This window comes from Ruditapes philippinarum, unplaced genomic scaffold (genome assembly GCF_026571515.1).
Source record: "Ruditapes philippinarum isolate M1 unplaced genomic scaffold, ASM2657151v2 ctg9813_1_1_1_1, whole genome shotgun sequence".
In the NCBI taxonomy this organism is placed as follows: domain Eukaryota; kingdom Metazoa; phylum Mollusca; class Bivalvia; order Venerida; family Veneridae; genus Ruditapes; species Ruditapes philippinarum.
Genome location: NW_026862417.1, coordinates 17,134 through 29,676, shown reverse-complemented (window position 1 = coordinate 29,676; position 12,543 = coordinate 17,134). Strand labels below are relative to the sequence as shown.

Below are 12,543 nucleotides of genomic sequence, written 5' to 3'. Positions count from 1 at the left end.
CTGCACATTCCACAACATACTACATTAACAAAATACTTACTGAAGTTAAGTAAAATGTTTTTCAAGTCATCGGGGGCTATTTTAAATGTTACAAAGAAACGCTCCTTGTATGTTTCCTCTAAGGCTCTGGATAATTCCAGCAGGCGTTGTTCCAACAAGCTACTCTCTAAGTATTCGAGAAGTTTTAGTAGTCCCTCACAGTTATTGCATCTCAATTTGATGAGTATGCATTTGTATTCAACTTCTATAACTTTAACCCCACGACAATTTTCCATATCGGACAAGATAGACCTTAAAGCATTTCCAACTTTTTGTAAGTACCCGTCATCCGCTTTCGCTAAAATAGAATTAAATAACCCAGTAACAGATTCTTCTGTCATCTTTGTTATGTGATCATTTGGTCCTTCCAAAGTTATTTCTGTTCTCAACTCTGAAAAGGAAAATCATATTAACAGAAATTCTAAACAAAGTATTTCTTGAACAAATAGATCGATGCTCCTTTTAATAGCTGAATATTTACAAATAAATCTCCGTAGTCCTACGATGTAACATTTTACAATGCAATGAATGCTTCAAAAGAAGTATCAAAATATGAAGTACCTTGAGATTCAAAGCATTTGTGTTGAGCTTCTCTTTTCTGCATCTGCTGTTTGATTTCTTAAATTCAGAGCAAAGAACATTTTTTTTAAATATCTTTCGTAATACAAATGACATTAATGCAAATTTGCTTGCGGTATTTTAAAGAAGGACTTTTATTGTGAATACCAATGTGAAACTATAAAAATGCCTGCACGTTTCGTTGCTAAATTTCATGTAAAGAATGGATGTGTTTCTGTTGTTATGAATCTAATATTCGATATAAAAAGGCGAATATGCCACTGTAAAAGTCTTTACCTGTCACTTCATTTATTAAGACTTTTACTTTACATGAAATATCTTCCAATTTCGATGAATTACATTCCACTTTAGTTGAGACATCCATCATTTGAGTTGTAGAAGCTCTCACTTTATCTGAAATACCCTTCATTTCAGTTGACATGGTTGCAACACTATCTGAAACGTCTTTCAATTCAGTTGACATTTCCGACAAAAGAGATTCTAGTATAGTACAGACATCTTTGTCGCATTTTCTTAATTCTTCTACTTTATTTATAGCTGAAAGCGTCTCTATAGGACCAGCTGCAGAACTCTTAATAAGGTTCTGACATTTGTCATGAACCATCCGGTCTAATCCAACACACAGTTTCAAAATAACAGCAGCAAGATCTTTCCTGTGCTTGTCATATTCGTCAGCATTTAAGGACATAGATGCTGCATGAGCAATTTTGTTCCTCAAGTCCTTAAGAAATATGATACAATCTTTAAGGTCTTGTGTGATACTGTTATCAAAGAGATGTAGAATCACTGTCGCTAATAGCGATATGTCCCATGTATCAACATCTTGATTTCCGCTAGAACCAAATAATTTCTTAAATGTATACCTGTCCATCTTCATTTTCAGTGTGGTTTCATTAGCCTTCAGTAAATCATCAAGGGGTTTGGAAGCTTTGATTGTTTCCATTTTAAGAGTTTCCTTAAGCACTAGCGTTCCTCCTTCACTAAGAAGAAGTATATATCGCATATATCTCTCGTTGTCTATTGTTGACATCTTTTTTACCTTATAATAAAAAGGATAATTACAAATACCTTTACATGTACATACAATAAGAGCCTCTGAAGGGGAAATAAAAAATACATCATAGTTAAGATCAAGCTGAACAAGATTTTGCACATCTACTACTTGTTTATGTTTTCAATGTTTCGATTTTAGTTGTCATAATTTCATTATGGGTTTGAACAGTACATTACTTGTATTCAAGTGTTTGAAATTATTTAATTGCTCTTTATTGCTCTTGACCACACCAACTATTATCTATTCACCAGCATTATTAATAGGACCATGATGGTCCTAAATTGAAAAGCTTATGTAGGTCATCAACTAAAAAACCATTCTAGTTAACTATTTAAACAATATCTATGTTATCCTTAAGTTTGCAAAGGATCATTTAAAGTAAAATGGTTTGCGTTTTATGAAAACCCTCTTAGTTGTAAAGAAGAAATCTTTAAAAAACTATGTTATATCTGTTATAAGGTTACCATGCATTTTCCAATCAAATATCCAAAGGGTCGAGAACGAACATGTCATTTTTATCCGGTACACATTTCATATCAGATTTACATAAGTTAAATTCTGAACTATCAACGGTAAAGCGACGTTAGAATTCTGATCGATTTGTGGTTTTTAGATCAGAGACAAACGTCTAACTAACGTCATTTATGGAAATTCAAATCATTCCAAACAAAATTTTATCCAGTTAGTTAACAACATTATCGTTTTCAAAATGCAAATAGTTTCTTTCACAAACCAAATCAAATCCATTCATCAATCAAATCATTTAAGACTTTCTGCAAATAAAAGTATAACAGTTATAACCATTGCATTATCATTAGCAATTTGTAAAATACATATTCGAGATATTTTTAGTACCTAAAGGACAGGGTTCGTATAGTGGTAATTTTTTGCAACACATAGATCGTGGGTTCGAGTCCTTCTGGATATCTACTTGAGTCACAACGATATGGACATTGAAATGCCGAGTATTTTGTTTATTGTAAAGTTTCAGATTATTCAGTACAAACCATCCAAATATCGTTGTCTGTCGTTCTTCCCACTTCTTGGGGAGGTGTCGTTTAAAACTGTTCCGTTATACAACTTTATGACAAAACTAACTAGATAATTAGATCTAGTTTATGTTCGTCACTTTTGGGTCGACAAAAGTGAAACTATAAAAAATGAAGACTTTTTGCACAAAAAAAACCCAAAAAAACAAACGCGTTTGGTAACATTTAAAGACTAATCTCAAACTAATGTTGATAGGCCAATTTTAACACGTATTAGTTCTCTAGTATGAATCTTAACACGCATTAGTTCTCTAGTATAAATTTTATGTTTTGATAACTGGTTAAAGTGATGGTTCAGGACATGACATACAACTATCATTTCCAAGATTAAGAAAGTAAAAAGCAGCATATTCAGAGTACCGAATTATAACTTGCACATACTTCCTAAAAAGAGTTCTTTAGCTTTCAACGTGGGCAGGATGGGGTCCTTACCAAGGCAGTGTTAGGTATGTTAAGAATACATGAAGTCTGTAATCAGGGTATGTATTGTAAACTTTACATCTTAAACTTATCATTTTGAAGTATTTCAATCATATTTTTCTCTGTTGAAACAACAAAATGCAATAAAATATGTATTCAATTGCTTTCTTTTGATTTCGAACGGGTAAGAAATACATGGTATGATGTGAATGTTTCAATTCGAAAACCCTTTAGAACTACGACTTGCCATACAAAGCTTTTTAAGACGTTTTTTAAGAGATGATCTTCAGGTGAAATGTGAAATAGAATCAAAGTCACTCTTAGTGTTTACTCAGGCAGAAAAGGAGGCTTTTGCAAACAAGCTTAGTGAAATACCTTTGAGAATAACGGTGTTATAACCTTGTGAGTTTTTTAAATTTCATTTAATGACTTGTCCAAAAAAAGCAACGAAAATACAATATTCGATGATGGTATACCAATGTTTCACTGAAGTGTCACTGAACCAGAAACACAATGTGAGCTTTGTAGTTCAAAAGTCACAAAGGACAAAACAGATAGATGGTATTCTTGTTTCATCGATTTGTCATTTATAAAAAAGAAATAACTATCACAACTCTCAAGGACCTGGACAACTGATGAGAAAGGGTAAGTATTGGCAACAACTAATCGATAGTCATTGGAGCAAGAATAACTGTTTTCACATGTGAGCGCTAGAAAAGAAATATTCATGGTAATGTTTTGGATATCAACCCTCGCCGTTTCCACATAAGGCAATGGTATTGTTTCTAAAATGAAGCAATCATCAAACTCAAGGTGTACGATAATCAAATGGCCATTTTGATAAGCATGATGGAACAGATTAACATGTTATACTTCTTATCATTTTCAGCAGCCATACATATCTTTCAGTGTTTCAGACACAACATCGAAAGGCGTAGACCTTAACCTTAAGGCACGCATTTGATGCACCCAATGGACAAACGCGTTTTTTTCATCACTGAAATCTTAATGACATTTGACTGTTCGCAAGTACAGTAATAAAAAAAACAGGGAAAATCATAAAACGACATAAGTTAGCAAAAAACGCACAGAAGTTTTCCTTATCTTCTACAAACCCGACATCTACATCAAGATCATCAGGTATTGCTTTCAGGGAGTATCAGTAGAAATACCTAAAAATATTGAAAATATTGTGTAACACTCATTTATATTTGGTTTAAATCTGATAATAAAGAGTTGAATACAACTGAAATAGGTTATCCTCAAACTTTCATTCTTATCTTTTTTGTTGTTTTTTGACTGTAAGTCATATGTTTTTGTTCATTCATTTACATATTATTTTGTTACAATTTAAAGAAATGATGTGCAATAAATGTTTTGTACATCTGTTTTGTGAGTTCTAGTATAACATTGTTTGAAATCACCCTTAGCGACAGAAATAAACATTTTCACACTACCTCAAAACTGCAAATTTGTCGCGAAACTGTCAAATTCCAGTCGGTTAAGATAATATATATATATGACAAATTAATCAAATTGTTATATTATATCATGGTGAACATTTTATACAGATTAATTTCTTTTTACTATCAGTTCAAAGAGATACGCTTCGTTAATTTCCTTACTGACCTTGAAATGGCTGGTTCACTATATTTTTTATTAAATTAACCTGAAATTTTTCCTGTAAATGTTCATCACAACTTACAGAGGGATTTAGGAGGAAATGTTGCCTCATACACAACTATTTTGACAGACTACAGAAAAAGGGCGCCATGATTAGGTTAGCAGGAAGGTTTGCAAAAACTAGATTTTTCTGATTTGCTGTGATTAAATTTGCATGAAAAAAAAACCGTTTAAAGGTGTAACAGCCTAAACTTTCAAAAATAAATACTTCGCCATAACTATTTTCGTGGTTTTTACAAATTGACAAACACTTTCGGGAAAGTTAGATAAAATTGTCGGAATCGGGCCTTTGTCTTAATCATGTGCTTTCTCGCCTATAATGCTTATTTCAACTGCAGTATTGCATATAAACTGCACACTCATATATACATCAACGGAAAAGAAAATATGCGAAAATGAATCAAATAAATGATTCGAGCAGCACGTTCTTTTAATATGCGTGATTTAGAACACCATGTAAATGACGGCCCTTAATTGTGATGTCATTATCGAAATATAATTGTCAAATCAAATCAAATCGAAAGTAAAAAATGCATAGAATCGCCGAATCAGGAGTATTATTTTATAGCAGAATACCTTTTATTCGCCTTCTTCCGTGCAGAAACATCTGCAGGAGTCAATGGACATTATTAAATAATCAATTGGCCTAAGGACTCGAGTTTTAAATAAATGCGTTCCTGTGCTTTAACAGAATTCATTTCCATTAAGTGGTAAGTAAATCCTTTATTTTGTCAATTTAGATACATTGTTTGTGAAATGCATATAACACAATGCGATTTTTACAATATCTCTCATGAACAGACTAAATCAAACCGAATGTTCAGTTTTTATGACCCCGCCATATAATGGCTGGAGCATTTAGTGTTACCCTGTTCCGACATACCGTCATTCCGTCCTTCCGTCATTCTGTCATTCCGTCATCATCAGTTTCCGTTCATAATCTTAGTAACGGTTGCACATATTCAACTCAAATTTGGCATATGGATATGACATGAGAAAATACAGGTCAAGGTCGAATTTGGTTATGGTTTGGTGATTTTTGGCAGAGTTATGCCCCTTTCACTTTGAAAAAAAAATGAAATTTTCAGTTTCCATTTATTATCTCCCCAACGATATTACCTATTCAACTCAAACTTGACATATGGATATGTCATGGGAAAATACAGATCAAGCTCGAAAGTTGTCATGGTTCGATGATTTTTAGCAGAATTATGCCCCTTATACTTTGAAAAAAATTATGAAATTTTCAGTTTCTGTTCATTATCGCCCCAACGGTATTACACATTCAACTCAAACCTCACATATGGATACGACAAAGGAATGAGCAGGTCAAGTTTGAATTTGGTCTAGGTCCAATGATTTTTGGCAGAGTTATGACCCTTTCACTTTGAAAATATATGACATTTTCAGTTTCCGTTCATTATCTCCCCAACAGTATTACACATTCAACTCAAATTTGACATATGGATACGTCAAAAGAATGCGCAGGTCAACTTCGAATTTGGTCATGGTTCAATGATTTTTTGCAGAGTTATGTCCCTTTCACTTTGAAAATAATATGAAATTTTTAGTTTCCGTTCATTATCTCATCTAGGGTATTACACATTCAACTCAAATTTGACATATGAATATGTCAAAGAAAAGCGCAGGTCAGCTTCGAATTTTGTTATGGTTTGATGATTTTTGGCAGAGTTATGCCCCTTTAACTTAGAAAAAAGGGAAATTTTCAGTACACATTCAATATCTCCCCAACAGTTGTACATATTCAACTCAAATTAAAGATATGGATATGTCATAAGAATGCATTGGTCAATTTCGAATTTGGTGATGGTTTGATGATAGCTGACAGAGTTATCCCTCTTGAACTTTGAAAAAAAAATTAAGTTTCCGCTCATTATCTCCCCAATGGTTGTACATATTCAACTCAGATTTGACTTATAGATACATCTTAGGAATAATCAGTTCAAGTTTCAATTTGGTCGTGGTTCAATGATTTTGAACAAGGTTATCTTTCTTGAATTTTCAGTTTCAGCACTCATACTTTTGTGGAAATGTATGTAGCCATTATTTTGGCTACAAATATGCAATATGCAATTTACAAAAGGTCTTTACCTGGAGACCTGGATCATGCATGGAGCAATACATATCATGGTGGTGAACATTTCCATAAAGTATTATAAAAATTCTTCCATACATGTAGGAGATATGCTCCAGACAAAATCTGGATATTTCACCATCTTTAGTGACCTTGACCTTGCATATATTGACCTAAAGTACATGTGTCACAGCCGTAGTCATGATAATGACCATTTGTGTTACAATCCCTCAATAAATGATGATTAAATCGTCCCTATACACATCTTCATATTTTTATCTAAACTTTGACCTCTATGTGTGACCTTGACCTTGGCTGCAGGGACCTGAATTTTGTGCGCGACACTCCGCCTCACAATGGTGAACATTTGTGCCAAGTTATATTGAAATCCCTCTATGCATGTGGAAGTTTTGCTCCGGACAAGCGTTTTTCAATGAGCTCTAAGTGTGACCTTGACCTTTGACCTAGAGACCTAGTTTATGTGCGTGACATGGCTTCTCATAATGGTGAACATTACTATGAAATTTCATTAAAATCCCTCCATGCGTGTAGGAGATATGCTCCGGACAAAATCTGGATATTTCATCATCTTTAGTGACCTTGACCTTGTATATATTGACCTAAATTATATGTATCACAACCATAGTCTTGATAATGACCATTTGTGTTACAATCCCTCAATAAATGATGACTAAACGGTCCATATACACATCTTCATATTTTTATCTGAACTTTGACCTCTATGTGTGACCTTGACTTTGGCCGCAAGGACCTGAATCTTGCGCGCGACACTCCGCCTCACAATGGTGAACATTTTTGCCAAGTTATATTGAAATCCCTCTATACATGTGGAAGTTTTGCTCCGGACAAGCATTTTTCAATGAGCTCTAAGTGTGACCTTGACCTTTGACCTAGAGACCTGGTTCATGTGCGCGACACTGCTCCTCATAGTGGTGAACATTTCTATGAAGTTTCATTAAAATCCCTCTATACATGTAGGAGATATGCTCCGGACAAAATTGAACGCCGCCCGCCCGACCGCCCGCCCGCCAGGGGCGTTCCCATAATACGTCCCGTTTTTCAAACGGGCGTATAAAAATGCATCAACAATTCCAAACAAAACACAGTACTTGTACATCGATCTAAAATATTTAAAATTCCCGCAGGTTTGAACCGTCACTTACGATACTTCTGTAAATAATTCTGTACCCCATAACTATAAATCTCCTTGAGACATTACTACCTCCTTAACGTTAGAATTGTCTCACAGAATAAATATAATAAATTCCTTGAAAACTATGTTTTTGGTTCTGATAAAACTTGTTATTGTATTTAAGATGAAACATCTACTTGAAACATATTCAGGATTGTAGTTTAAATGCAAATATAAGGCGTAAGAATTGCACTATAAAACAGTCGTGCTAAATTCACTTAATAGATACGGCACCCCGCCAAAATTTATTAACTTTACGTTTCCTGGATTAAATCTTCATATTTATTAAATCTTCATTGGGTATAGTATATTTTGATGTTCGATATTCGATTTTCAATGTGGTCGAATGCGATATTCATTTAACTCTTCGAACTTCCAGTACTTATACGTACATGTACGTTGTAAAATCTAAATCAAGCAATTTAATACTAATTACATAAAAAAACACTTGAATTTCACATAACATTTGTGTTATTTAAAATTCACATGAATCAAGGAATGTCTCAATAGTTAAATAAGGCCAAAAAAAATATGTCTGGTTCAGGAAACATTGGTCCAAAAAATTAGGAGGGTAGGGATTTTTTTTTTTTTTTTTTTTTTTTTTTTTTTTGGTTGGGAGAATGTCTTATTTTCCATATATAGAAGTGTTGCTTGCTTAACATACTTAAACAAAGATTGTAATCAATCAATGCAAACACCATTTTGTAATAAACTATCAGCATGTGATATTGTGTTGTTTATTTCTTGTATGTAGTCATTTAACCATGTAGCACCTGTATTCATACTTATTTGCTTTCTATTCTGCTTATTTAATGTACCCTCTCCCTTTGAATCACCCGCTGTACTATGCTAACCTGCATCTGACAGGTCTGACAATTAAAAGATCAAGGGTCACCTCTGTAACAAGTTAATAATAATGCTGTATTTATATTATAAGCTTAGATCATCTGACATGCACTATTCCGGGGACCAAAATAACACAGCTATATATAATTTTAATATTAAACATATTCAAATGGTCTTCAGGGGGCGCAAGTCTATAGATATATATGTGCAACTGGTACAAACAGTTGCAGGGTTCTCACAAAGAAGGAGTCTTGGGACTCCCAAGCACAAAAAAGTAGGAGTTCCAGATCACATTGAATATGTTTATCCATCTTTGCTGTATAGCAGAGCAAGGGGTTGGGGACAGAGAAAAAGCTTATTCAGGAAAATGGTAATATGCCCCAAATGGAAACATTGTACCATAAAAGTGATTGAAAAGACTCGAAATATAATTTCAAAAACATACATCAGACCATTATGCTGAAAATATTCATTGTATGTTACAAACACATACTGGTAATTGCTCCATCTCAACTTATGTAAACAATATCTTCAGTAAATTTAATTCCTAAACTATATTTTAAGTGTTATTACACACATTTTAACAAAATATATCTTCCTTTTGGTTACGATTTTTTAAATTATAAAAAGCGGCATCGCGAAAATATGTGACAATTAAAAAATGTGTATGTTTCCTGCGGAAACATTCACAATTCTACTTGTTGTTGATTTTGATCATATAAGATTAAATATTTTTTTGATTATTTTAAGATTGTTACTCATCGGCTATTTCAACAGGCACCGTAAAACAAAATTTTCACATTTGTAATTTTCGTACCCAAAAATTTTCGTACCGAAAATCAAAAAAAAAGTTTAGGGTCGGCGTTAAAAATTAGGGTCGGTCGGGTTCCCTGAACCAGACATATTTTTTATTTTGGCCTAAGCTAAAATTTCCAAGTGAAGAATTTGAACCTGTGGTAATGGTGCCTGTCTTTTTAAACATGGATCGTGGGTTCGAACCCTACTTGAGACCTGCCTGAGTCACTACGATGTTGATTTGAGATAACCGAGTATCTTGCTTTCTTTGAAATGTGTCATTGCCGTATATGCATTCATATATTCATTCTAGTGGTTATATGATGCCAGCCTACTAAATCCAGGTAGAGTCACTTACGTAGGCAACGCTTCCATACAATTTCGTGTTTCCGTATAAAATTTATGCTTGCATAAAATTTGTGTTCGCGTGAAATAAATTGATTTAAGGTAGAACACCCCTAATGGGCACTATAAGGAACTGTAAAATTGACAACATAGGACAGTTATATCCCTTAAATGTCACCTGTATGCAAAATTTAAACAGAATTTACCGTGTGGTTTATGAGTTATGGACATTTTTTCTGAACTAAAACTTTGCCATTAGAAGGGCTTTTTCAGAAATGAGGAAACTCTAAATTATCTATAATATTATCATTATGAAAAATGTTTTCCTATTGCTCATTGTTAAGAAACAAATAATGACATTTACGTAACAAATTAAACAAGCAAAATTATTGTTTTTGAACGAAATGTTTTTAATATGTATAAAAATGTAACTCTACCCCACCCATTTTTAACTCTTATTTGACCATTTTCCTATGTAAAAACTTCAGTGCTGTTCTATTTTTCTGGTCCTTTGGGATCATTGATGCCAGCACTATTAAGTGTTGAGATTTGAGTACCGCTCAAGCTAGGGGGCGTGAGGGATGTTGCACATATTCATTATCCCTCATGTAAAGACTCAATCAAACCGAGTCTGCAATTCTTATGTAATTTTGTTGTGATTAATGCTTCCGAGGGATCACTTTGTTTCCAGATTTTTATTTAAAATATCCCTAAAATTTTCCACAATGAGGGGCTGTTTTCAAAGTTTGCCTAAATTTTCTTAAATGTATATTGGTTAGTCTTGCAAAATATAAAATACTTTTACCGTGTAGTTTTTATTTTATTAAACTTTGAAAATATCTGGTATCATATTTGCTATTAAATTTGGCATTATTTAGTAAATAAATACCTACAATAATTATATAATTAAAATGAAACACTTTTTTCTTCCATTAGGGATCTGAGAGATTAATAAAAAAATGTTAAAAATAAAAAAGAAAGAAAAAAAAGTTGCCCCTTCTGGGGTTTGAACCCACGCCCCTCAGTTTCAATACACTTTACAGTGATTCTAGCCTATTTGAATACCCTTCATAGTGGAGATAGTGCATTAGGGGTGTACTACCTTAATGTAGCACGAACGTCATTCCTTTTCAACTTTTGGCTCATTATTAACTTCCCGGCCACGTTCTATCTTTTGAGACATTATTTTTATTAGATTATGCAACTATCATGTAATGTAAAGAGTTCATAAGATGCGTTACAGATGATAATAATGACTGACTAAAGCACGTACATGTGTTGATAAAATACCCAAAGTCATACTGGTACTTATATCGTATCCATATTTCAATATTCGGTTTGTAAACAATTCGTTAACGACTAAAAAACATGAAGTTCTCTGTTACATATTAACTTTGGCTCGGCTAGTTGAAGACAATGAGCACGATACATGATACACGATATATTATCTTGTTTATAAAATATTTTGTAAAAGGTTTATACATTACGTATCATAAGACTTCAAAGTGTATCTAAAATGTTTAAATACATGCACACATTTCAAAATCGAAAGTGCATTAATTATTTGTGAACTATGCATTTACTTATCCTTAAAATATTAAGATACACTATACATACCTTGTAAAATATCACGCGTTAATTATCCATCAAGAAGGTAAAAACTATACCGTCTGGTATTTAAAATTTTAAATCACTTTTTTTTGTTTGATTTAAACATAGCTACGCCATAATGAAGGCATGTTGAATCCGGGTCATACAAGAGTTCGCTCTCAAATTAATTCGTACCCGTTATTTGCAAATATCGTTGATATACACACACTTAATAATAATTGCGTTACAATGATTCTTTACTATACGAAATGTTATTAATTTGTGTAGATCAATCTTATATCTCTAATGTAATGATTTAAGTTATATTACATGTATTAAGTAGTCACCTTTTATTGCAATGAATAGCAATTTGACTTTTAAAAAAGATAGATAAATATAGATATCTGTATAATAGTTTTTCGTAATAAATTTGAAGTTGTGAATATTGGATTTTGTTATTAATTTTACTGATTTTTTACTTTAAAACTTAATTGATAGAATAAGTAAATATAAATAACTATGTTAAACTAGCTTAATGTTGATAAGAGCATAAATTAACAAAATTAATTGATATTTAATGTGATTCTATTTTATTGTCATCTGGTAATAAAATATGAAACATTGAAATGCTAATTAAACAAAATTCAGTCAGTTCAGGGGAGACAAATTATACCAATTAGTTATGTAATAGAAAGAGCACCGAAACACGAGGCTATCTGATTTGTACGAGGGGGCGTAGCCCCAGAGTATTAATCAGATTGCCGATTTTTTTGGTGTTCTTTCTCTTTTGTATCATAGTCAAACATAAAAGCACGTTCCCTGTTGTCACAATATG

The 12,543-nt window shown here is 32.9% G+C and overlaps 1 protein-coding gene across 1 annotated transcript in view; it reads right to left on the bottom strand.

Annotated features, from left to right (window-relative positions):
• The window catches only part of LOC132719015 (uncharacterized), a gene marked incomplete at its 3' end in the record, with an annotated part of 43,120 nt that extends 31,224 nt beyond the window's left edge, over window positions 1-11,896 (bottom strand). The window contains exons 1-4 of the mRNA XM_060702749.1: window positions 11,736-11,896; window positions 895-1,657; window positions 601-657; window positions 41-430 (exon numbers count right to left, since the gene is read on the bottom strand). Coding sequence (XP_060558732.1) covers window positions 41-430; window positions 601-657; window positions 895-1,648 — 1,201 coding nt within the window. The remainder of the gene's footprint in view (window positions 1-40; window positions 431-600; window positions 658-894; window positions 1,658-11,735) is intronic.
• Window positions 11,897-12,543: the final 647 nt, after the last annotated feature.